We start from the raw sequence: 27,416 nt of genomic DNA, 5'->3' as shown, positions 1-27,416 counted from the left end.
TTATCTCTCTTGGAACATCAAGGACTGCAAAGCAAGTCCTCCAATGTCTTATGACGTCTCGAGAACTGTCACTGGTTAAGGCTGTGGCCCAAACCATGGCTGAATAAGTATCAAGAGACATGTATACATTTAAATCGTCCAAAGGGAGCATAGACAGTGATATCCAATTGCCATATTCCTAATGGTGCCAGACCCCTGGGATTGACTCCTACTCCTAGGCCGATTTGATTCTGGCAAGCAGGGTATGTGGAAACAATACCCTGAGCGTCCGATGTGGTCAGGTCAATCTGCTTTGCCAGCATTTTCTCACTTTGGTGAAAAAAATCGTGCGATCTTTGAGCTTGAGAAAATTTGTCAATTATTGGCCCCAGAGGTATCAATAAAGGAGCTGCTACTATCTTGTCAACAATTTCATTGCCAACTGATAGGCCATCTTTTAAGCCCGAATGGCTTCGATTATGTTCAATATAATAAGCAGTTTGACGTTCATTTATCTGATGCCAGAGCCGCAGAAATAAGTGATACAGATTCTGATTAGAGATTTCTTTCAACAACGCTCTCTCTAATCGAGTGACGGCATCGACCACATAGAGGGAATCAGAGATGATGGTTAATGCGATGTCTGACCATTTCTCGAAGGTTTTAACTACAGCCATCAGCTCCAGCAGTTGAACTGAGCTGCCTGGGGAGTGAACAGTTAGGTTTTGCCATTGTCCATTCTCCCACCAAACCACTCCTGCTTTGGCTTGGATCTTACTTGTGTCAGGCCTTTAACAGGTACTGCTGATCTCAACGGCCGGTCTTCCATTTGAAAGTTAACAGAAAACAATTTATGGGCTGGATAACGATTATTTATAGTCCCTGAATATGACAATAATGCCCACTGTAATTCATCAGATTGTTGCAGTGCCCAGTTCAAGAATTCATCTTCTCTGGCACGATCACTAACCTGGAGATGCTCAACTGTAGCTTCACTTCTTGTAGAATCTGATGCTGGTCCAAGTCTTTTCCTCAGGTACTCCAGTGAATCCAAAACCACCATCTCGACACTTACAACTACCTGCAAATGGAACTTTAGCCCTGAAAGGAACTGAGCTATTTTAGTTTTATTCAACATATCTCCTGTATTTTGCCAAGATCCCTTTTCACATACTTCCTGTGGGGAGACAAAGAAACCTACTTCGGCTGATCACGTCAGGGTCACCAAATGTTGTAGCAGTGCAAGCAATATTCATTCAAGCATGTGGACAAGCTAGGTAATGCACAGGCAGAGCCATACACAGGCAACATAGTACAACCAACAGAGTTGGGTTTTTTTTGCTAGCTACTTCCTTATATGCTGCTTCTGCCCATGTGATCACCCAGGGCCCAATTGATTACCTTGCAGCACCTGTTTCTGATAATTGGAAGTAGCTTGCCAGCTATGAGATATGTTGAATAATGCTATCGGCCTGTGTAAACTAGTATCATCTATTCTACAGCAGCTAGAAGCTGAGCGTGCTACAGCTGCTGTCATGAATGCAGAAAATGCTATACCATCTGCGTTCCTAGTAGATGCTAAGAGGTTCTTTGGAGGTGGTGACTTTATAGTGCCATCAGCTCCACCTCTAGAAGAAAATACTAAGAGATTCTTCAGAGGTGATAATGTCATAATACCCTCGGCTCCACCTCTAGAGGAGGAGAGTATGGATGTGAGCCCACCCCCCCTTTCCCCTAGAACCCCCTAGAGCACCATTTCAGGAGCCAAATGCATGCATTGTTTCTCCTTCCCTACCACCAAGCCTTCACTGTCCTGCCCCTTCCCATCCTGCTGCTATGCCTGAGGGAGTACCTGGCAGAGAACAAAAGGTACGCTTTGCCCACAATACTACGGATCTGCCATTGCCCCATAGCTCATAAATCCCTGAGTGTATTCCTCTTCCATCATCACCCCTGTCATCTAGTGAAGGGGAAGATCAACAAAGACAGTTGTTAAAGGAAGAATTAATAAGGCACGGAGAAGATATGAAACGGACTTTGGCCCACTTGGAGGAACTGATAGAAAAGCCAAAAGCAACAGCAACTGTTGAAATGGCTTAACAAATTAAACCAGAGATTAAAGTTTCACCCCCACAGGTGCTCGGAGACCCCCAGCCAGATGACTATGATCCGACTGAGAAATGGAGAGGCCTCATATGTGACGCAGTAATTGAAGAATTTATTCCACAAGCCTTTCCAGTAATAACAGCACATAATAATCATGCAAAAAGACAATGGGCACCTTTAGACTGGAAGTTGGTAAGAGAAGGCCAGAAAGCTGTGATGCAATATGGCTTGACCAACCCATATGTTCAAACCTTATTAGATCATATTTTTGCCAGTGGGTTACTGACCCCCTTTGACTGCCGGAAGCTAGCAGAAACCTTCCTGAAGCCCGCTCAGGTATTACTATGGGAGTCTGAATGGGAAAAAAGAGCCGATGTGGCAGTAGTAGAAAAGATGGACTTACAGCAGGGAGATCCCCGGCGAGTCGTCATAGCGGATATGATGTTAGGAAAAGGACCATTTGCTGACCATCAGATACAAGCCCAACTCCATGAAGCTATTTTGCAGCAAACATAGACACTGGCTTGTCAAGTGTTTAAGATTGTCCCTGACATGGGAGTGCCATTTCCCTCGTACACAACCATTATACAGAAACCCAATGAACCTTTTATGAGAGAAGATGAATTCTTGAACTGGGCACTGCAACAATCTGATGAATTACAGTGGGCATTATTGTCATATTCAGGGACTATAAATAATCGTTATCCAGCCCATAAATTGTTTTCTGTTAACTTTCAAATGGAAGACCGGCCGTTGAGATCAGCAGTACCTGTTAAAGGCCTGACACAAGTAAGATCCAAGCCAAAGCAGGAGTGGTTTGGTGGGAGAATGGACAATGGCAAAACCTAACTGTTCACTCCCCAGGCAGCTCAGTTCAACTGCTGGAGCTGATGGCTGTAGTTAAAACCTTCGAGAAATGGTCAGACATCGCATTAACCATCATCTCTGATTCCCTCTATGTGGTCGATGCCGTCACTCGATTAGAGAGAGCGTTGTTGAAAGAAATCTCTAATCAGAATCTGTATCACTTATTTCTGCGGCTCTGGCATCAGATAAATGAACGTCAAACTGCTTATTATATTGAACATAATCGAAGCCATTCGGGCTTAAAAGATGGCCTATCAGTTGGCAATGAAATTGTTGACAAGATAGTAGCAGCTCCTTTATTGATACCTCTGGGGCCAATAATTGACAAATTTTCTCAAGCTCAAAGATCGCACGATTTTTTTCACCAAAGTGAGAAAATGCTGGCAAAGCAGATTGACCTGACCACATCGGACGCTCAGGGTATTGTTTCCACATACCCTGCTTGCCAGAATCAAATCGGCCTAGGAGTAGGAGTCAATCCCAGGGGTCTGGCACCATTAGGAATATGGCAATTGGATATCACTGTCTATGCTCCCTTTGGACGATTTAAATGTATACATGTCTCTTGATACTTATTCAGCCATGGTTTGGGCCACAGCCTTAACCAGTGACAGTTCTCGAGACGTCATAAGACATTGGAGGACTTGCTTTGCAGTCCTTGATGTTCCAAGAGAGATAAAAATTGATAATGGCTCGGGATACACAGCCAGTAGAACACGTAAGTTTCTGAACTTATGGGGTGTTAAACATACTACTGGAATCCCAGGAAATTCCACCGGTCAAGCCATTATCGAACGTACACATCAAACCTTAAAAGGACTGCTAGAAAAACAAAAAATGGGGAAAGAGGGGGTGAGTCCTCAAGATAGACTAATGAAAGCCCTTTATACAATGAATCATCTCAGAATTGTGGCAAACTGGAATGAACCACCGGCATTAGCACATTTTGCCCAAATGAGTCGGGATTTGGATTTTACTGACAAACCTAAAGTTTAAGAATCCCGTTACTGGAGAGTGGTAAAGACCTGCAGATCTGTTAATGTGGGGAAGAGGTTATGCTTGTGTCATTACAGATCAAGGTCCCCGGTGGATTCCTGAAGCAATTGAAAAGCATGGGAGCTTCTGGAGTCAGAGATGTATCCTCATGGAGGTAGAGTCAATGCCCAAAAAACCCATTTATTAGTAATACACACTGATATTGATACAATAGTACAGAATTCAGGTGTTAGCAACATAATGTTAATTGGTTACATCTGCAAAGCAATATGCTACTCGGCACAAGCTAATTGGTTAATTGCTAAAGCACACACTCTTAGTTTAAGCAAAATCTCAGCACAGCTGTGGTTAAAAATATCCTGCTTTTTACTTCTCAGGTGCTCCCTGTTTTCAGGCAGCCTCTTCCTGGCATGTGCCCAAGGTCAAGCTGACCTGGCTATCTGTGTGAAAGCTTGGATTGTGCAAACATGCTTCTAACAAAACTCCATATCTTGTATCAGAAAGAAACTTCTCTACAATTCCCCCTTTTTCTTTTTGCACAATCCATGCTTCACTGGTTATCCGCAAAATTAGTTTTTTTACGCAAGAGAGCACACAGCTAAATACATATAAGCCTGCAATTATTAGGATAAACATAAGCAATCCAGTTTTCAACAAACTTCGTACCCATCCTTCAAGGCCCATCCAGGCCATTAAACCATTTAGGCTGAAAAATCCCACATCTTGCTTGATATTAGAAGTGTGGTCCATAAGTTGCTGTATTTGTTTGTGAATTGCTTTTGAATGATTATTTAGATCCATACAGCACATGCCTTCAATATCTTCACAACCATGACCATGAGCCAAAAGTAAAAAAAAATCTATAGCAGCTCTATTTTGAAGCATAGCATGTCATGTATTTGCTAAACCTTCTGCTAATTCTGACAAAACACTACTAGTGCCATGTAGTGGGTCTGGGACGGTAGTGATTTTCCACAGCAGCTCCTGCAGTGCTGTGCTTACTGTTGATATCAATATTATGACTACCGCTTGCACAGCATCAGGGCTGTCCCTCCAGCATTCCTTCCCCCACCTTCACCAATAGCTGTGAGTGGGCATGATCTTGGGAGGGACTATGGCCAGGACAGCTGACCCAAGCTGACCAAGGAGATATTCCATACCATATGACGTCAGCTCAGTAATATAAACTGGGGGAGAGGAGCAGGAAGGGGAGGCGAGATTCATTTCTGGCCTTCCCAAAGCAACCGCTACGCGTACCGCAGCCCTGCTTCTCGGGAGGTGGCCGGACATCGCTGCTGATGGGAAGTAGAGAGTAACAGCTTTATCTGCTTTTGCTTTGCTTCCCGCGCACGCGGCTTTGCTGCTTATTTATTAAACTGCTTTTATCTCAACCCACGAGACTCCCATCTTATTTTCTCCCCTTCCCTGGCTTGCTGAGGAGGTGGGGGATAAAGTGGTGTGGTGGGCACCTGGCATCCAGCCAGGCTCAAACTACCACATGCCATTAGCTTGTTTTACAATCCAGCAGGATAATTTTTCTAAGTTTCAATGGGCTCTAGCTGCAGCAACATCTGGTGCAAAAATAGACGAAAAGATGACCTCCCACCTATTCCACAATTCTACATCGTCATCACAATCAGAAGTAATTGTTTGCATCACATCTTTTCCACCATGTAGGATGAGTGGCATTAGGATGATGATGGGGTAAGGCAAGACTCAGTTGTCCAATAGTACACGGTCCTCTGACTGGGTGTGAGGGAATCCCAGCCCATGCTCGATTGCCACATATTAAAAAATACCCTGGGGGACATTGCCTAGGAAAATTTGTACCTGGGGCAGGATCAAACTTATTTATGTTTATGATTTTACACCATGATTCCCACTTCCTTAAATTCCCAATAGGATACAGGGGTGTTGGAATAGTATAGTTAGCCATACAATTGCGCCCTGTGCCTTCATTACAGTCTGATTGTGATGAATAAAAACACAAAAAGAGGCATTCAAAGAGTCTAATAACTCGATCTGTTGAGGCTCAGGAGCAAGAAAGCAGCCTGTCGTCCCAGACATCATAGTAATCAAAATCATGCTTGGCCTCATTTTCATGCAAACATGTTTCAGGGAATTTGATTCCTAATTTTCTCACTGCCCGAACAAAAGCTCCCCATGTGGTGGTGTTTACGGGGACTCCTACCAAACATGTCATAAAAGGGGTACTAGGTGTAGCAAGGTTGGCACAAATGGTGGTGGTATTCAAACTACGAGCTAAAGAGACCCATACATTCTCTCTTTCATCAATTATACAGTTACTTAAGCTGATAACAATGGACAAAAAACCCCAGAGTCCACATGATGCGTTTAGCACAGCAGTCTTCTTTATGTCTTGGATTTGTTGTATTGCTCTCTTCAGACTCTAGATCTGACAAGCTTGTGCAAATGCTTGCGGATCTTCAAATACAGCGACTTCTGCGTTACGTCGGTAGATGATCTCAGTGTCCCACCTGAAGTCATCGAAATTGCTCCTATAGCAAAAATTGCATAAGCCTCCAATATAACAATAGTCCAAGATCCTCTAAAAAACAATTACATTTACCACACCTTAACATCAGCCTAACTTCTAACTGATTACGTATTAAGCATTTTAAATCTGTGTGAAAGCTTTGATTGTGCAAACATGCTTCTAACAAAACTCCATGTCCTGTATCAGCAAGAAACTTCTCTACAGATTCCGGCAAAATGGATCAAGCCACATCAACCTGTAAGACCAATGGAAAAAACAATCTTGAGGAAAGAACCAAGTGATCCACCCTCAATCCATCACCCTATTAAAATGTAAACCCTGTCAACTGTGGCACCACGTATGCTGCTGTAAATTCCTCCAGCAATCTGTATTGCATTAAAAGAATTGAAGAACTTAACAAGACAGCCACTGGAAACTTGAAAGCAAAACTGGTGTGTTTTCTACAGATGAAGAGATACTTCCATCTTACAGATAATGCTCACAGATCAGCATGCTAAAGAGGTTGAAGAAAAGTCCGAAACTACATTCAGGAAACTGAAATATCAGTGGAGTTACAGAGAACTCATCCCTTCCTGCCAGTGTGCGTCCCTCCCAGCAACATATATCAGATTATGTTTATTTTGAGTTTGTGGATTTTTGTATTATATTTTTCAGCAATGTAGCTGTTATTGACCTTTTGTTGTAAACTCATGGCCATGGATAAAAATATTTATGTTTTCTTCATGTACCTTTAATTTTGAAATGTGTTGCTGAAGGCTGGCTGGTCCAAAAAGAAAAAGGGGGGAATTGTAGGCACAAATGTGGCTTGGACCAGCCAGCTTGAATAAAGATGGTAGGGACAAGTTAATGCAGCTGGCAAGCTACTTCCAATTATCAGAAACAGGTGCTGCAAGGTAATCAATTGGGCCCTGGGTGATCACATGGGCAGAAGCAGCATATAAAGAAGTAGCTAGCAAAGGAAGGGTGGCTTTGAGTCAACTCTGTTGGCTGTAGTGTGTTGCTTGTGTATGTCTCTGCATGTACGTTACCTAGATTTTCTACATCTTTGAATGAATATTGCTTGTACCACTACAACACCTGGGCTTGGCTAATAACCCACATACACCCCAAAATTCCCTTGTAATAACTAAAAATGGTTTTTTTTCATCAGCCTGGGTGGAGGGGATGGTGGCAAAGGGCCAGGAGGCGAGGGGGAGGGCAGAACTCTTTGTGTTTCCAGCACTTGCACTCCATCAGCAGCTTGGGCCAGGTCCAAGGCGGGGGTGGCTGGTGGCAGCCCAGCGTGGCCCCCCTGGCCCATGGAGCTGCCTTCCATCCAGGGGATCAGATTGCCCACAGAAAGACACCTGGGCCAGGTGTCCTGGGCTTGTTTTGGGGTGGAGGTGGGGTGGGACTTATGGAGGGATTTGACTGTTGGGCTGAGCAGTGTGTGGGCTGGGGGCAAACGGGGCAGGTGCTCAGTGCTGTAAAATAAGGAGGTAGCCACATGTTACATTGCACAAGTCTTTGCAAGCGACATCTCTGCATCATGCTCTGTGTGCTGTGAGGCTAGAGCAACATCAACCCCTGCCCTGCACTCACCTCTGCCTTTGGGACTCCTCATGGGGCTCCCCACATCAGACCCTGTGCTTTCCCTGGGGGCTTTGCCTTCTCAGCCCCAGGCTTCACCTCAGGTGCCTATCCTGGCTCTGATCTTCATGCCCCAGCCATCTCAGCAGTGATGGAAGACTGACCTGAGCTTTTCCAGCCCAGTCCCATTTGCCAGATCATGGCTGAAGGCTCAGAGATGGCATCAGGGGGCTCCTGATTACCGGGGAGCTCAGCCCAGAGCATGAAGCTCCTTCAGTTCAGTTCCTCGTGGGAGATGCAGGCTGAGAGCAGCCAGATGGGTTTGTATGTTCACCTCAGACCCACATGCTGAGATGTAGCTCAGGGTTAGACTTGGCTTCTTCCCCCAAAATGAGGCACTATCTGGAACCCCAAGTTAAAATACTGCAACAGTTGCATGTGCCCCACTGCTCCCCAGCTCTGCTTACCCCTTGACCCTCTGGCTGCCTTATCCCCACTGAAAAGCAACAAATCCAGCCAAAAAGCTGCAAATCTCCTCGACACCCACACTTCAAGCCCAGTCGTGTCCCTACAGGGGCTGGGGCAGGTGGGCAGCAGGTCCTGGCTCCCAGGGGTATGTGGGGCTGGATTCTGTGACTGATGAGACACTTCCCTGCCCTCTGGGCCTTGGCCTTGCAGCTTTGCTTGTTCAAGGGCTTTGGGGAAATTTCTGCCTTTTTTTAGGTGCTGCTTTTCTATTCTCTGCCTTTGAAGCTTTCCTGCTCCTTTTGAGAGCCTCCTTGCACAGAACAGTGATGGGAGGGCAGGGTGAAAATCAGGATTGCATGAAAAGAGGAGATAAATGCTGGATGAAAGAAAGCCTTCCAGGAAGGCAGGACCTCCCTCCACCCCAATCCTGTCAAATGAGCTGGGGAAGAGCCAGGGGCTGTTTTACCTGGTAAGGATGAGAGTGCTTGATGCTAAGCCAGTTACTGCAGCTGTGATTAACCCGGGTAATTAATCCAGGGACTGAAGGTGGCAGAGGTCAATATTGTCAAAACCGGTCAGGAAATGTGGTGATGTAATTGCCTTGGAGATATTAATTCACCCCATCTGCCCCCCCATATCCACTCCTCATCTTTTACAGTTTGGGAAGCTTTTTACTCATCTTTTCTACTTTCTAGGAGCTGTGTGAGAAATATTGATGTCGCTTTTGCAGAATCCAAAAGAAATTAAGACAAGGAATTTTGACGGCTGTCTGCCTCTGTGTAATATAAATCAGTGGTCTAACCATGACTGTTATCTGCCTCTGTGTAGTGTAAATCAGTGGATTAACCATGAGACTGTTATCTGTTTGTTTGTAATTAGAGTTTAAATCTTAGGATTGTGGGGGAATCCACGATAAGATACAAAAACCAGACATCCTCTGAGGAGGATTTTAGGCGCCTCAACTTTAGAAGTTGTAAATCTTGGAGTACCTAATCAATGGGGAAACAAGGGAGGGACCTTGTGGCCGGGACAGGGAATAAAAAGCCAAATGTTGTATCCATCAGGTGTGCCTACTAGCTAGGACACCCGCTCTTGCAAGAACGCTTAATAAAAGTGCTTCACTGCAGAGTCTGACCTGAGTCTTTCGCGAGAAAGCTTGTTTTGTTTCTCACAGTTGGGGGCTCGTCCGGGATATCAAGTCGTCTTCCTGGGGGACCTCTGTTGCTGAAGGATGGGAAGACGCGTCCCGTTGATTTCAACGGTCCCGTGAATCATCGACAGGGGTTCCAGAGGAGACTGACCGGATCCTGAGACCAAGTTTTAAAGGCAGACCCAGTGAACCACAGGGGGGAAGGATAGGAATAGTAGGCACAATCATATCGACCAGGAAACTCTGTGCACAGACCAAGGTAAGAAAATTGACTATTAAGTATTACTTTGGTGGTCGGGTATCCAGGGTAAGAAAATTGACTATTAAGTATTACTTTGGTGGTCGGGTATCCAGGGTAAGAAAATTGACTATTAAGTATTACCTGGATGGGGCATTCTGAGAGACTTTCTGTGTGCGTGTGTGTGCTTGAGACGTACCACAGGTACGAAGTGAGTGCGGAGTCCGGATCCGCGGTTCTGTTGTTCCGCGAGGAAAACAGCCGGAAAAGGACGAAGCGAAAGCACAGAGTGACAGTAAAAGTCTCGGGAAGTCAGAATGGGAAATAGAAGTGCCAGGCCTGAAGAAAATAAAAGGGACGAGGAAAAGGGTCCCGGGAACATTCCTCCAGATAGTCCGTTGGGAGGATGTTGAAAGCTGAGAAGACATGTCGGGTACTCGGGATACAGTACTGTTGTTTTATGTGGTCTAAAGAGATGAGGAAACAAGTTTTGGCAGCATGAGTGTTTGTGGACCTTAGATCTTGTTGCCTCCAAGCATCCAATTATTGACATCGAGTGAGCTCACCTGAAAACTTGCATAATATATAAATGATTACATGTGTTGTTTTGTTTTGTTTTTTGTTGTTGTTGTTGCTCAGAGTGTAGTGGACTTTTTGTGGTGGCTGAATGCATTGTCTTGTTTTCTGTGACATTTTGACTAGAGAGTAAAGTGGGACTGGTCTTTTTGTTGATGTCTGCGTCTTTCTCATTGTCCCTGTCATTTGACAAAACAAATGTAGTGTCACAGAGAGGATTGTTTTATAAACTAAACGCATCAGTTCAACGTAACGTTCCTGAATGAGGAAAAAAAAGAAAAATTAAAATTGTCTATTGAAATAGAAAAGGATCTTGTGGGCTGAGGAAGACAGGAATTGATTTTGTTAACAGCATAGTGAAACCAGCTCCAACAAAAGGAGAAGGTGTTATTAAAACACTCATATAGAATGACAATGAGATTTGTAAAGTCAAATTGTAATATCGCAATCTCAAAACAAATTGTTTTCTGATAAGTTAAACACTTATCAGACTGTAACCAAAAAAGCTGCAGTTCAGGTTGTATACTATAAATATTAGAGGAAAAAGAAAAAATTAAGCTGCAGGAATTGTGTGTGTGCTCTTAACTAAAGGCGCCTGCAGAGCTGGTCTCTGCACTGTATGTACGAGGAGTGTGTTTGTGTAAAATGTTTTGCAATCAGTGAGTGAGTTTCTGTGGAAGATTTTTGACCCCTTGATATACTATGTGTGTGTGAGGAAGTCAGTGTGTGTTATTTTTTTTGGATGTTCAGGGTATAATCTAAAGTTGATGTTAAAATGTATGTGAAACTTATTTTGTTTGAAGAGAAAGAAAAGATAATTCACAGGAATGTGGGATGAAATTTTAATTTAGCCTCAGAATGACTTTAGGCTGGGATTATGGCAAATGGATAGAGCTTGTCGGATAATGGTTGGAAATTTGATATGTGTGATTGGAATGTGAAGGAAGACGGGAGTGTATTGAATGGAACAAAGAAAGAGGCCCGAAAGGAGTCAGGGGAAGAAATGTTGGGGGAAGGTAAAGGACAGCCTGGGCAGGCAATGTAGATGTTTCCTCCCCAGCGGGATGTTTTAAGTGTGAGGAAGCGGGGCACTTTGAGACAGAATGCCCCAAGTCGAAGGAAAAAGAAAAGGTGATGTCATTACTGGCTTTTGAAGATACTGAATGGAGAGGTCTGGGGTTTCGTAATTAGAAGTCCCATTGGGAGCCCTTGATAAATCTAAAGGTGGGATCCCAGGAAGAAGAGGTGGTCCTCTTGGTTGGCATGGGAACTGCCAGAATCTCATTAAACTTTATACTCTATGGGGCAAAGTTATCAACAAATAAAACTCTCGGGAATTAAAGGAGAGAGATTTTCTTTCCTTATGTTTAAACTGATGTTATTAAGATTAAGAAAGAATATAAGAACAAATAAATCTGAGAGTCCTTCTTCTGATGTTATTTTACTTCAGTATATTGTTGACTTTTTAATTTTGGGCAAAGAAAACAGTGTGGTAAAAGAAGCCACAGATTTTTTGTTTGTTTGTTTGTTTTGTGGATTATTAAACTTTTTAGGAGAGCAAGAAGTATCAAAATCCAAATTGCAATCTGTCAAAAAGGAAGTTAGATATTTTGGACATTTTATTTGTGAAGGGAAACACAGAATGAATCCAGAGAGAATAAAGGGAGTTGTGGAATTGCCATCTGAGGCACACTGAGGGGGTGTGTGTTGGTGATGGCAGTGGCATAGACAAACCCTCCTCCCTTCCCATGCCCACAGGGCTGGGGTGGGCACATCAGATGGGGTCTGGGGCCAGCTGTGTGCAGCCGACAGGCTGGCAGGGCTGCAAACCCCGGGATGCAAAAATCACTTTGCTGGGTGGGAAAGGAACCGAGTCAGGGTGATGGATTAATTGGCTAAGATTATGCAGTGATTTTATGGCAGCTGGAAATCAGATGCATCCTCTCCAGTGCTCCATTAACCCCAAAGCATCCTTCTTCCTCCCTGGGCACCTTTCTGAGCACTTTGTCGTGTACATAACAGCACATAGGTAAGAGGTGAGCTCCCAAACCCTTTTATACCAGTGCTTTTGGATCACAAGAAATATTATCAGTCAAAACAAGTGATGTGCAATTTTTGGGGAGAGCCTTGGTGGCTTTTGTTTGTGGTAACATGAAAAGGCACTTCATCCTCAGGCTGTGGTGACCACTGGTGCTGCTGCACAATACTGTGGGGATGTTTTTATTTGTATCATGAGGCACTGCTGGCAAAATGAGCTCTTGGTTTGTGAGCAGAGGATTGGCTATAGAGAATAAAGTGATTTACAGGGAGGCTCAGGCCAGCCAGCTCCAGGAGTGCTTTTACATGAAGGCCTAATGGTTATTAATTTGTCTGGAATTTACTGTAATGCTATTAATCTTGATAGGCTTGTTGGATATTTAATGGAAATATTTTAAGTGCTTCTGTCGTGGTTTAAGCCCATCAGGGAACAAAGACCACGATTAGGCTTGAGTACCGAAGTGGCTGAGAACTGCTCGAGGGCAGGGAGAGCTTAATTGCCACTTAAGGTTCAGGACAAAACAGACCAGGCCACTCGGTTTGGGGAAGAAAACAGAAAAATAATTGAATGCAACATCAACTAAAACATACCCCCAAAACATAACCAAGATAAAACAACAGAGTAATACAACAGTGAAGAGTCCAACCAGCCTTTTTAAGAACACCTTCTTGCCACCCCCACCCCCTCCCCTCTTCCCGGGCTCAGAGCCCTGATCCCGGTGTTTTTACCCTGTCCCCCCCTGAACGGTTCGCGGGGGGGCGGGCAGTGGGGGTTTCAGTTAGTCTGTTCCCGATAGCTTCTGCCGTTTGTCCCTCCTCAGGACGGGTGAACTCCACACCAGTCCTCCCTGCGAGTCCGTGGGGTAACTCACACGCATGGCAGCCCTGCACGGGCTGCTCCGACGCGCACTTATTCCAAAGACTGCAGCTCCTCTCTGCCTCTCGTGTGGGGCTGCTCTGCGGCGTGCAGGCTCTCCAGCACGGCCTGGGCCATGGCCGTCTCCTCACACAGTCCCTCGCCCGTCCGGGCTCACTCACATGGAGCTGCTGGTAACTCTCAATCCTGCCATGGATCTCCATAGGTTACAGGGGCACAGCTTGCATTTTTGCCACGGCTTGCAGAGGGGCCTCTGGTCTATTGCTTCTCCTTCCTTCCTCCTTCTCTGGCTGAAAGGTCCGCATAGCCGCCTCCACCTTGTATCACTCTTACACCTTCCGCCTCGCATCTCAAATTCCCGTCCCCTAAATAGTGATGGCAGAGGCGCCAGATTGGCCCAGCCGGGCCGGAGGTGGGTCTGAACCCAGGAGCCGGGGGAGAGTCCGCAAACTCTTTACCGGGTCTTCACTGCAACCCACTCCCCCTGTTACTAAGCCAAAAGCTGCTCCTTGCTAAACCAGAACAGCTTCTGTGGGATTTTTTTCCCCCAGAACAGTGCATTTAGCTGCACAGCCCACGTGAGTAGGAGCTCCTCTTCCAATGGAAATTTCATGACTTTCCCCCAGTTGCAGTGGCTGTAGCTCAGTCATGCTCTTCCCCATCCCCCACAGGCAGGGCTCCCCAGGCTTGTGTGGCATTCATATCCTCTCTGCCCTCAGGTTTCAAATTCCTCTTCTCTTTCCCAGCTCTGAACATTTTTCACCTCCTTAACGAGAGCCACCAAATTGCCTGAGTCCCCAGCCAGCTGCTGGGTGCTGGCTCTGCCCAACCCACTCCTCTGGGTCAGCCCTTTTATTTCTCCTCACTTTACGTGGTGGTAAAGTGGTTCCTCACTTTACGTTGCTAGCTGGCAAGTTGAGCTATGACCATGTGTTTCTGTTTAGGTGGCCTGACAGATTGAGGTTTCCAGCTTGCTTGGTGGAAAACACGGCTCCAAAAGCCTGGAGATGTGTGAAGGTTGCAATCCCATTCCGGCTGTGTTCCTTGCTCCCCCCTCCTCTGTCCCTGCAAGGAGAGCATGGCTGATGCCAAAGGAGGGGAAGAAAAAATCCAAACCTCCCAGAGAAACTGGAAACATATGTAGGACTTTATCCAAAGATCGATTAAATAAATCACAGGCTGGGACTGGGAGAGCAGCAGGTTCCTTTGGAGGGATCAGCTCCCAGGCTTGGAGGGATCAGGGCTGCACAGCCGGTGCCCCAAACACAGGGGTGAAAAAGGCTCTGGCTCAAGCTCCCTCCAAATGGGTTTAAGCCTGGTTTGGGTGAGCAGAGCTGCCTTGAGGCTTTACCACTCCATGGCAGAGGGAAGAGCAGAGCATCCCTGGCTGCATGTGGCTCCTTCCTGTCAGCAGGGCTCACAGCATCCTTGTGGGCCAATGCTTCTGCCATCCTCCCGGGGAAGCAGGCTGGCACTAGTGGGAGACAAAGAGCCCTTTGAAGTGTTTGGAGATGTGAGTCAAGGGCTGGCCGTGCCCCTGTGCAGAGGTGCAAGGGCTGAGGCGAGTCTTCTGCCTCAATTGATGGCTTTATCCTTTCTTTTCTGTCTTTGCTCAGTCCTAAGCCCCTCAGCGGGAAGAGAAGCCAAATGCCTGGTGTTTGGACTGGCTGAGGGCTGCCACCTCTTGTTGCTCAAGGACTATGGCCACTACTAGCAGCTCCCCTGGGCCCCCAAGTGTAGTGTAGGGCTCAGTGGGCATCCTGGCTTGGCCATGGAAGTCTTTTGTGGCTCGTCTCCATGTGTGTCTGTCTGGAGCTGGGGCTTTCAGCCTCCCTTGGCTGGAGCATAATAAGTGGGTCACCTCTTGTGACCTTCTCACCAAGCTTGGCTCCTGCTGTGGCTGAGCACATGTAACCATTTCCTTCCCAGCTAAAAAAGCCTTTCTGGGAATGAGGGGGAGAGGGAAATGCTTTACATTCCTCCTTTCCCCAAACCCTTGGGGGCAAATGGCCCCCTAGGTGAGTGCCTCCAGGGATGCCAATCATGGGGGACCAGATCCCTCCCCATGCTTCTGCTGTTGCAGCTTCATGGACTCCTCAGGGAATGGGGGCTTTGGGAGAAGGAAAATTTGCAAAGTGGGATCGCTGGTGTTTATAGGTCCAACATAATGCTGCCCTGTGACATCAGGTATGAGGTTCCTCTTGATACCATTTTACAAGAAAAGTGTCCAGTGTCCCTTTTTGCTCAGTGATTCCTGATGGGAGCTGAGGCTTTGCCAGGAGAGTGGATTAAGAGTATTCTCATCCCAGGCTCTGCTAAGAGAGCCCAGCTTGCTCTTGGCAGCCTGGCATTGGATGCTTTGGTCTCATGGCCCAGTGAGATGGGAAAAGTAGGAGAGATTTTTGTTTCAGAGCAGAGGAAGGAGCAGGAGTCCTGCTCTGGCCCCGTTCACACAGCTGTATATTGCAGGAGCACACTGGCAAGTTGGGCTGGCATTTGGCCACTGTGCCCAGATGGCTGTGGCTGGGCCCAGCCAGATGTTCTGTGATTTCAGGCTGTTTAGTTCCCAGCATCTGCTCCTGCCACCAGCCTGGCCCCCAGGCCTCGCTATCTGCGGGCAGCAGATCCTAACAATAACACACGTTGGTGGCGAAATGCCTGGGTCTCCTCTGAACCCCCCCCCCCCCGCGTCTCTTACTCAGGATAAGCTGTAGGAGGATGGAGTCCCAACGCCTTTGGGAGGTTGGGACCAGAAGGGAGAAGCAACTAACAAGGCTGGGGAAGGCATGCAAGAGGCAGGGCTGCTGGAAAGATGCAGCAAGGAGGTAGAGGATAATTAAGGGTACTTATAGGATGCCCATCCCTCCATGTTTAGTCCTATGCTTGTGCAGGCAGCCTGACCCCAGCCTGGGTGTGGGGAGGCCAAACACCCAGGGCTCGTGCCTCTTGGTCTCCAAGAGAAAGTCAGTGTCAAAAGCACAATCTGCAGTGCCAAGGTAGGATAACTGGTCTTTACAAAAATAAATAGTGTGAGTCAAATGAGTTACTGGCTCTTTCTGGGGGAACTGAGTGTTTACATGAGTGCTTGGAGGCTTGGCTGTGCTTCACTTTCACAGAAAGAGCCCTGGAGGAGAGGCTGAGATCGAGTTAATTAAGAATGGGCTGTCATTTGGGAGGTCTGGCTCTGACCTTGGCTGTGGGGCTGCAGTGTTTCTCTCTGGAAGCACTCTCATCCTTACCAGATAAAACACACAAGGCTGGTTGCTGGCAGAGAATAGACTTGGGACAAGTCGGGCTGTGGGGCTGCTTGGCTGATGTCTTTGCCCTGTAAATTAGGTGTCTTTGGGTACTGTCTGCTTCCAGAGACCCTGGAGAGCTGCACATGGTTGGATATGGCATGAAGTCCTGTCTTGAGACCATCTGGGCATCCTGAGGGCTGCCTGGAGGTCTTGTCACTAGATGGTCCTTGTCCAAAGCCAGGGCTGTCAGTCCTGGCAAACCACAGTATCAGTGGCCAGGACCGTTGCCAGCTCCTTCTCTGTTCCTTAATTAGCACCATGACCCACACATTTGGGCATCCCTCATGTTGGGAGAAGGATGTCATTTGTTGCTCCTGCTTATTCCTCCTTTGGAAGTCATAATCCTCCTGCTCTGACATCACAGCCATTACCACTGTGGCTAATCACGATGCCACAGGGCAGGTGGGAGCAGCTCGCCAGCCGAGGAGCCCCATGGCCCCTGCTCGGCTTCAGAGCCCCTCCAGCTGCCCTAATGATGAGGAAACCACAAATGTGATACAGGAACAGAATCAATTCAGCTCAAAGCTTTCTCAGTGTGAGGCTGGTGGTTCTGAGAGCAGCCACTCCTCGTCCCTTTCTTGGCAAGATCTGGACCAGGGCTGCTTTCCCCTGGGGAATTAAAGTGTGGGCTCCTGTGAGCTGCTTTCTCCCTGCAGGTTGCCCCTCATTTCATGGGGTGCAGAGCAGGGATCCAGAGCAGAGCTCTGCTCTTTGGTTTGCTTTGCAAAGACAACCAAAATGTGTTAAGTGCTCGTAACCTGAATATAAACCCAGCCCTGATGCTCTGCAGCCACTGGCTTGTGTAACACTTTCTGAAGTGCTCTGAGAAAGCCCTTTCTGCTCAGTACAAGCTTTTGAGACCCAAGGGCCAAAACCCCTTCAACATCATTACATTTTTCCAGGATAAGATGTGAAAAATCCCACGTGACACAGGTCATGGTTGTCTCTTATTTTTTGCTATGAACTTCTCACTTGTTCAATTATTCTCAGTCTTCTTTTACCCTTTTTATCCTCCTTTCTCCCCTGTTAAAATAAACCTCGTGCACTGCAGATGTTGGAGCAGACACAGGATCTGTGGAGGGGTTGGGTTCCCACTGCCATCCCGGGTCTGGGGCCCTTATTGGCTGCTGCAAAACAAGCAAACTAATGGAGGAAACCAAAGCCCAGAGTGTTAGCATTACTGTATATGGAAAGTTAGAAGTAGTTAGGCTAAGGTCTGTATCGAGGCCTAGTGAGCAGTGTGGGATGTTGATGTAACCTAGCAGTCTAGGGAACTAGTGGGGCATGCTGAGCTTGTGCATTCTTGCTTAAACAAAGCAAAGAGATTAGTGAAGAATACTGAACGCTGAATCTTGTTTTTCTCAAAGAAATCGTTATCTCGAATGTTTACCTGTTTGTTATCTATGGAAATTTCTGGTTGTGAATTCAGATAAGCATAGTCTCAAGTAACTACATGAAAGAGCACAACATAATCCTAAAGTCTAAGAAAACTGGTAAACATCACGGGGACCTGATGAAGTAATCATTTGTGGAAAGTATATAAACTCTGTGAAATTTTCTGTTAGTGGGGGGCTCTGACTTTGGACACTAGTCCTCAGGTCCCTAGGGCCCTCAATAAAGCACCGCATAAAACGACCTCGGTTGTTTTGTGTTTCCCTTCGGGAACGGGCAGCAAGAGGACAAAGAAGGAAGGGATGGGGAGAGAAGACTGTGCTGGGAGAATATAGATTTCTCACATCTTCTCAGGATCTTCAGTTGGTTGGAGATAGCAAATGATCCCGCAGGGACTCTCATTTTTCCGGGGGTTGCCATCACTGCGTGGGATCCACAGTTGCTTCTGGTTGTTGCATCTCTCCAGAAGGCTGAAGCAAAGGGGCACATCCTGAGCATGTGTGTGAGCGTGACTCGGTGGGCTCCAGCTCCCAGCAGCCCTGTGGGCAGATTTCCTTTTGCCATGTTCAGCCTGGAGCTGTTTTGTTGTTGTTTTCTTGTTTATTGATGGAAGCAGAGGTCTGGGCTACTTCCTTTAATCTCTCTTTGTGCTCTGCTCCCTGCCAGGGGCAGGCACATTTATTGCTGATCCTGCATTCTGGTTTGGCCTCCCAATGTCTGTGTTAACTCTTCAGGAGCAGTGTGGCTGGCCCCAAGCCAGGTCTGCAGAGCTTCAGCCCAGCCCAGGCTCCTGGGTCGATCTTGGAGGTGAGTGGGTGACGGTGCTGAGTGTTTTGCCGTATTGCCACACTGGACGGGATGTCTGTGTCACTGGACAGGAGAGATGTGCTCCTCTGAGGTCATACAGCACACGTGTTGTGATTTACATATCAGACATTCCCATATTGTTGTCCCATCTGTCCTTTCTCTGTCTTTACTCCCCAGGCTGGGACCTCTGCCAAGAGGAAAGGAGATATTCGTGTTAGCGAGCCACGGTCACTGATAGAGAGGATGGATGGATGATGGATGGAGCAAATCAGCACACCTTTGCTCTCCAGAAGCCAACGGAGCTGCTTGTAGTGAAATTTCTTTCTAATATAGGATATGGAGTTTTGTTAGAAGCATGTTTGCACAAGCTTTCACACAGATAGCCAGATCAGCTTGACCTTGGGCACATGCCAGGAGGAGACTGCCTGAAAAGTGAGCAGCTGAGAAGAAGTAAAAGCAGGATATTTTTAACCACAGCTGTACTGAGATTTTGCTTAAACTAAGAGTGTGAGCTTTAACAATTAACCAATTAGCTTGTGCCAAGTAGCATATTGCTTTGCAGATGTAACCAATAAATGTTATGTTACTATCACCTGAATTGTGTACTATTGTATAAATATCAGTGTGTATTACTAATAAATGAGCACTGACTCTACCTCCATGAGGATATGTCTTTGACTCCGGAAAGCTCCCGCACATCAATTGGCGCCCGAACAGGGACCGGGACAGTGCTTGAATGCGAATCGCTTAAACGCGGATGGACGCGAATAGTCTGTTGATTCCACGGCTGCACCACGGAGGAAGGCTGAAGGGGAGCCGGACAGAGGAGCTCGGCACCAGTGGACGTCGGACCGAGGTAGGAAGGGTCACTACCTTCCCCCTGTCTGTGTCGTGGAAAAATGGAAGATGAATATTCAGCGGCACAAACGCTGCTACTTCATATACTCTCTAAGAGAGGGGAAGTAGTTGCCAAAAAGGCGGTGGCAAAGCTCGTTAAATGAGCTAGGGAGCAGGGTTTTTTTAAAGAACCCTTGCTGCTTTTTATGACAGACGAATGGCACCTGGTCGAGAATGAAATGTGGGAACGCACTCTCTCGGGGATACGTGGCGGACAATTATTAATGCCTTAAAACAGATGAAAACAGAATCACAGGTTGCCAAGGTTGCTATGCAGGCACTATCTGGGTCTGATCAGACTGATATGGGTGAACAGGCAGCGCGGCCAAAAACCAGTCGGCTCAGAATGTTTTTCGGAACTGATCAGTCACGCTGATGTAGAGCTTTATACTAACATGTGCTAATAAACCTTATACTAACTTATCGCAATAGTATAAAGCTTATTTTTCAGACAGGACAAAATTCACACAAGCTGTAAAAGGTCACGCTTATCTCCTCACACAATACCTCCGGGGTCCTCCAACTTCCTTGAGGGCAGAAACCGGTTCTGCAAGGGACCAAGTGATATCTTAAAGTTGTGCAAAGATCAGGGGTGAGAAAGCCTCAGGACTTATCAGCCTTCATCTCCCAAGGCCCCAAAGACCATCACCGGCCATCACCTGGAGACACCGCACAAGTGAAAGGAAGAAAAGACCTAATTTACATGTGAAATCGGGAACAGGTTGTGTCTTTGTCTAAGCGGATAATGTCATCATATGCTTTTGTAACTTTGTAACAAATATAAGTCAAGCAAGTTGCCGAGTCGGGTGCGCACGTTTGTGGTGGAGCCATCCCCCCCCCCCCCCCCCCCCGTGCGCCCCGCGCCGAATAAACATACCTTCTTTATAACTCTTTGAGTTATAGAGTTTGATTCCGCAAGTCATTTTGGCGACCCAGGTGGGACGCGCTCTGCTCGGCTGCAGGAGCGACTGAGGGACGGACGTCCTAGCCGCGGCCCGAGTCTTTTTCTTCGGAGGAACTCTGCTCCCAGCCGCTCACTGCGGGAACAGACAACGACCGTCTATCCTGCGGACAAGGTATGTGAAAGAGGGAAAGGGACCGTGGTCGGGGCGATCGGTAAGTCGCGCAGAGAAGTCTGGCGCACGACAGAGTCCCCGTGTAGGTGTAAGTTGGGAAGAATCTCGGCATTGGGGGGGGGGGAGATTACTTGGTTTTTCGTAACTCAGAGACCCCAACTGGCATTGGGGGGGGGTTACTTGGTTTTTCGTAACTCAGAGACCCCAACTGGCATTGGGGGGGTTACCCGGTTTTTGTAACTCAGAGGCCCCAGCCGACATTGGGGGGGAGTTACTTGGTATTCGTAACTCAGAGGCCCCAGTCGAGATTCAGATGGTTACAGGGCGAATTCGCATGACATTGTGAGAAATATTGATGTTGCTTTTGCAGAATCCAAAAGAAATTAAGACAAGGAATTTTGACGGCTGTCTGCCTCTGTGTAATATAAATCAGTGGTCTAACCATGACTGTTATCTGCCTCTTGTGTAGTGTAAATCAGTGGATTAACCATGAGACTGTTATCTGTTTGTTTGTAATTAGAGTTTAAATCTTAGGATTGTGGGGGAATCCACGATAAGATACAAAAACCAGACATCCTCTGAGGAGGATTTTAGGCGCCTCGAGAAGTTGTAAATCTTGGAGTACCTAATCAATGGGGAAACAAGGGAGGGACCTTGCGGCCGGGATAGGGAATAAAAAGCCAAATGTTGTATCCATCGGGTGTGCCTACTAGCTAGGACACCCGCTCTTGCAAGAACGCTTAATAAAAGTGCTTCACTGCAGAGTCTGACCTGAGTCTTTCGTGAGAAAGCTTGTTTTGTTTCTCACAACGTCTTGGTTTTGGTTTGCAGCTGCGGAAGGGATAACAACTGGTATAATAATAATAATAGTATTGTGGCGTTGGAAGTACCCGGGCTTATTTGTATTTAAGATAAACGGTTATTGTAAAGTTGTGATGTGTGTGTGTATTGAGTGTTAAATGAATGAGACGCAGTCTGACTGCGAAGCGAGTGTGGAGTCCTTATCCGCGGTTCCGTATCTCCGCGAGGAGACTGGCCGGAGACGGATGAAGCGTGTTAACTTGTCTACATATGTTTTATGTGAACTAAGGGAGCCAAGAAATATTTTAATAGTACTGTTTTACACTATCAAGGTAGAAGATAAGGAACGTGAACGAGTTTGCCGGTGGTTTCAGCTTCCCGGTGTTAATGCATTAACGAAAACTTTATAGTGCCCTGGGGGGGTTGGGGAGAGGATCCCGCCCCAAACAGGAGGATCCGGAGTATATAAATATCAGGGAATATACTTAACTTTTGTGTGTAAATTATACAGCGGAGAAGAAAGAACTCCATCCTCTGCCCCCATTCGAAATTCCCTGTTTGAAACGCCCCTTTTGGAACATGCTGGGTGGGTAAAACTGAAGCGTACTTTTTGCTAGAATATATAACTGTAATAGCATTGGAAGGGGTGGTGACTACGATAAGCATTGGTGCTGGTGTCCAGAGTGTGAAGAACACATAGCTGAGATTACAACCGTGTTTTGTGGTTGGGGGTTGGGATTACCTATTTTGAGAAACATTTCAGAGAAAGAGTTACAAAGAGTAATTTGAGAATATAGGAAAATAATGGGAAACTCTCAGAGTGTGAGAGCCGAGAAAAGTCCATTAGGATGCATATTGGCACATTGGAAAGATCTTGTGGGGACTAGGGGTACAGAAAGTAAAAAAACACTTATGAAATACTGCAACCAATGGTGGCCGCTCTATAAATTAGACGATGGGGAGAAGTGGCCTCAAAATGGAACTCTGAATTACAATACCCTCCTACAGTCAATGTTGTTTTTAAGGAGGGAAGGAAAATGGGATGAGGCTTCTTATGTGGATATGTTTTTCACTCTGAGAAATTACCCAGAGTGGCAGCAGGCTTGTGGGTTAACTCCTCCCCAAGATCCCCTGGTACCGACCCTAGAACAAGAAAACAGGGGAAAACTAAAAAGGTGCTGTTCGTCCTGTAGTGTTGGACAACGCTGCACCAATAGAGATAAGGTGTATCAGGCAAATGATTTAGAAAGCCTGGAAGGCTATATACCTCCTTCCATGCCCCCTCCTAATGAAAGAGGGGCAGAAGTAATAAAAGAGAAAATGAGAATGGAATATATGGGTCCTCAGGGGACAGTGAATATGGGCATGCCTACTGGCAACCAGGGCCCTCCTCCAACGATGAGTATAAATATGAATGACAGAGGAACTTTACCTGGCCCTGCAATGGGTCCTGGTCCTTCTGTGGGACCAGACAGGACTGTAAATACGGGAACACCACCGATACCAGACAAAGGAACAGTGAAAAATGAGCCACGGGGCCCTGGATTCAGCCCCATTACATCAAGGACTCGGAGTAAAGTGGGTCCAATAATTCAAGCCCCGCTGAGACAGGAGATGAGCCCAATGGGGCCCGCAAAAATAAAGGTTCCTTTTACCATTAATGACTTAGATTCCTGGAAGGAAACAGTAAGAGATTACCGAGAGGACCCTATAGGCATTGCTAAAAGGTTTGATATAATTCTTAAAACTTTAGATCCAGACTGGAGAGACACAGATGCTATGTTGGATGCACTGACCGAAACAGAAAGGCTGCAAGGAGGAGATGGAGTGGAGTTTCATTGTGGCTCTGACGAGGCAGCGAGGAGCAAGCGGAGGGGACAGGCAATGGGACAACGTGTGGGGCAGGTAGGGAAACAGGCAGGCGAGGGGGCCGGCAAGTGGGGACAGGTGAAGCCGCCTCTGCCTCCCGGTCCGGCACAGCGGGGTGGGAGCTGCCAGAGCCACCATGGGCCGGGGGGTGCCTAGGAACAGGCTTATCAAGGGGGCCACCCCCTTCCCCTCACTGACGTCCCTCGCTTAAAAAGAACGGAGGGAAAAGAGACCTGAAAAGAAAAAAAAACACAAACCCTCCGTAAATTCAAGACATGGCGAAGGCGGGCGGCACCGGCTGGAAAATGCATTTCCCTCGGAGCTGCATCGTCCTCCTTATCCAGGGGAGAATCTCTCTGCTGGTGAGCGCTGGGGATGGGGAAGGGGGACTGGGGGGGAGAGGTGTGACGGGGTCGTGCTACCAAAGGAACGGGGAGGGGGGGGTTGACAGCCAAGAACATTTCCCAAATGAATATATCCCCCTCAGGTCCGTCCCCTGCACCCCATCCCCTGAAAAAAACAAGCGTCCTAAAACTTCTGTTGTTTGCAGCAGGTAGCGGGGTGGGCAGCGGGCAGGGCTGCTGATAAAGGTACCTCCTGATCACCTGAAATATCTGCAGCCCCCCCCGCCCAGCACAGCAGCCCTGGTACAGCGGCTGGGGGCCATTCGCCCGCATCCCCGGCCGGGGCTGGGCAGAGCTCCGGCGCAGCCCGACAGGCCGGCTCGACCGCGGCTCCCCGGCTGCCGCCTCTGCCCGCCGAGCCCTTCGCACCCCTGGCAGCGCGGCGGGCGTTGCTCGGCAGCCCAGCACCGAGGGCGATGGGGCTGCAGCATCCACCTCCCGCCCGGACACCCTCCCAGCCTGCTGGGTACCTGCTGGTTTCCCCGCAGCCTGGGAGCAAGGCAGCCGCGGAAGCCCCTCAGCCCCATCCGTGCTGGATTTGGGGCCCATGGCTGGCGGTAGGCAGAGCTCTCATGCCGGCAGGAGAGGAGTGTGCAGAGGAGCCCGTGCACAGCTGTTAGAGGTGAAGGGCATCTCCCCGGGGTGAGAACTCACCTCTGTGCTGTTGTCTCATGCTGCCTCGCTGCTCCCAGCTCCGTGGCTCCTCAGATCACGGACAGTTTGGAGGTCAGCACTGCTGTCAGCAGTGAGAGGGGTGTGGCATCCTCCTCCATAGCACCCTCTCCCTGGCATCTGCAGAGATCCCAGGTGCAGGTGCTCTGCCCTGAGAGATGCCACTGCCAGGCTGCACCAGCAATGAGCCCAATGCACCCGTCTCGGCTTCTTTCACCCATGCCCTGAGAAACCATGAGAGGAAAGCAAGAGCAGGGGAACATTGCTACCTGAAGGGAAATGTGAACTACAGAGAAAAGTAAAGGGGAGAGAAAAGGGAGACAAGGAAAGCAAGGATGGGAAAAAGGATGTCTAGGTCATGTCTGGAGAAGGGGAGTGACTGAAGAGAGAGGGACTGGGCAAGAGAAGGGGCAGGCACCCACCACTCATCTCTCACTCTCCACCATTGCTACATTCAGGTGGTCTGTGGCCAAGAAGGACCGGGGAAAACTGCAGAGCAACATGAACCCGAGACCCAGGAGAGAGCTCAAGTGCAGAAGACCAGAGGGCTACTGCCTCCCAAGTCCTTATTAACTCCAACCTTGCTGAAGAATATGACCCTCCTGGAACTGGTGATCAGCTCATGGGAGGTATGGGACATCCTGGAAAACCTGTCCAAGCAGGACCACGCTTCACGCCCCAGAGGACAGAGGGACTTGGGGCCAGCCTCAGGCAAGCTGAAGAAAATTTTTGGCTGGGGAGATTTCTATTCCAATATTAAGACAGTGAAGTTAAATCTCTTGATCACCGGAAAGGTGGTTGATCACAACAATGGCACAGTCAATGTCTTCTTCCGACACAACTCTACTGGGCAAGGGAACATCTGTCAGCCTCGTCCCTCCCACCAAGGCAGTGGAGTTTGACCTGGAACACCAGATCTTCATCGAGGCCAAAGAATCCAAAATCTTCAACTGCTGCATGGAGTACAAGAAGGTGGATCGTGCCCACGCAACTATCACAGTGACGTTCCCTACTACCCCTCGGGATGACAAGCTCTGCCCAGCGCAGGAGGTCCTGATGATGAGTGGGTGATGGGGATGGGGGGGAGAGATGATGGGGGTGGTTTTGTAAGTGAGGGAGGGAGCATGGTGATCCCTAGAAACCAGAAGCAAGGAAGGAAGAGGAGGACTTTTCATTTTCCCCTAAAGCTCCAATGTCAAGAGGATGAATTTTAGACTATGGGGTATGGGCATTGCTCAGCCTGGCCTGGATCTGTGGTCTGTAGAGACTGGTACGTGAGGGCAGGGTCTGAATTTAAGATACAGAAAACAGGACATAAAGCCACAATCAGGACTTGTGTTTCTCGGTTTAATAACAGGTTTGCCTGGATCTAGGCTACATAGTCCTCAAAGGTCAGGGAACAGGGGAAGAGGGCTCCAGAAGCCAGCTTACACAACCTGGAGCCAGGGAGGACCTCAGGGGGAGCACAGTCCCTGATGCCCTCAATGGCTGTCAGACATTGATGGGTAGCCCCATCATCTCCCCACCTCCGAGTTCTGCAGCAGCAGGAGCTGGAACTGAGTTGTTCCACATTGGGGTGCAAAGGGCTGCAGGGATGTAAAGGGGGAGCCAGTGTGGGTGGGATGGACCTTCTCAGGCTGCCACCCCACCATGGCTCACACTAGGTCATGGGGAGCAGGTTGGGAGCTTGAAACTGTGGATCTGCAGGCAGAGAAGTCCTGGTGGAAGCTGTCAAACCTGCTGATGCAATTAGATGATTCATGTGTTTCCCCTTCACCTCCCTGCTTCAGATCCCCAGCACCTGTGCCTCCCTGCACAGCCCTGCTCAGCTCCCAGTGCTGCCCTTCCTTGGGGAAAAGGGTCTGGGTGGGTGAAGTAGAGCTCTGACTATGGCATTTAATTTGAAGAGAAAAAAACCCCACAAAACACAAATCCAAACCCACAATGTTGTCCTTGAGAGAATAAAGTTTTCATGGTGGCAGGAGGCAAGTCAAGTGTTTTTACTGAAAGCAATCTTATCTCAGTCTCCTCAGGAGAGAAGGAAAATGAATGGGTGGGGCTGTGAACAAGGCCCAGGGCTTTGCCCCAGCCTGGGCCCAAAATCAGCTCCATTCAGATGTATCTGAACTCATCTCTTCCAGTAACCAGTAACTTCTTCCAGTAACTCAACTTTCACCAGGATACTCATGGCATCGCTCATGCCAGGGGCTCATTCTGCATCCTGATGGGTATTTCCAGCCTCCTCCCCTCCCCCATACATTCAAACTTCAGGCTCCCACTTATGTGGACACGTTTCCTCCCACAGAGAAGACCAAAAAATTAAAATCTTTCCCCTCCTTCTCAGCTCTTCTTTTTCCCTCAGAACTCCCCCATCCAGAGCATCAGGCCAGCTCCAAAAATCCCCTTACGCCTGGCAGAGCTCTGAGGCAGATATTGCTACCAGAGCAGGTTTTATACTTCAGCCTTCACAAGTCAAATTCCTTCTCTGCAGCTTGGAGAGAGGCTTGCTGGCTGCTGGCAGAGTTTCATTATGTGCACTTTTACATCTAGACAGAGGCCAGTTTCAAAGGACAGTGAGCAAAGAAAGCCTTTTAGTGCAATAATCAGAATAGACTTTTACTCCAAGAACAGAAAGTTTAAAATGCTTTGAGAATAGAATTTCAGAAAAGAAAAGGAGCAATATTTGGTTTTGGGGCTGGTGGGGGGGCTCTAAAGTGAGTAGCTCTTACATACTCAAGTATGTTCCCCAAGGGTTCACACTTGCTTTAAGGCAGGAACACAAAAAGACATGTTAAAGCCCTTTCTGCCAACACAGACA

At 47.8% G+C, this 27,416-nt stretch overlaps 1 protein-coding gene across 1 annotated transcript; it reads left to right on the top strand.

The window, feature by feature from the left end:
• Positions 1-23,827: 23,827 nt before the first annotated feature.
• Positions 23,828-25,669, top strand: LOC133628608 (neurexophilin-3-like). Its single transcript, XM_062016991.1, is given in 3 exon segments — positions 23,828-23,884; positions 25,057-25,457; positions 25,459-25,669. Coding segments are annotated over 3 exon segments (669 nt in total).
• Positions 25,670-27,416: the final 1,747 nt, after the last annotated feature.

The sequence above is a fragment of the Colius striatus genome, chromosome W, assembly GCF_028858725.1.
Source record: "Colius striatus isolate bColStr4 chromosome W, bColStr4.1.hap1, whole genome shotgun sequence".
Taxonomy (NCBI): Eukaryota; Metazoa; Chordata; class Aves; order Coliiformes; family Coliidae; genus Colius; species Colius striatus.
This window is presented reverse-complemented; position numbering and strand designations above follow the sequence as displayed.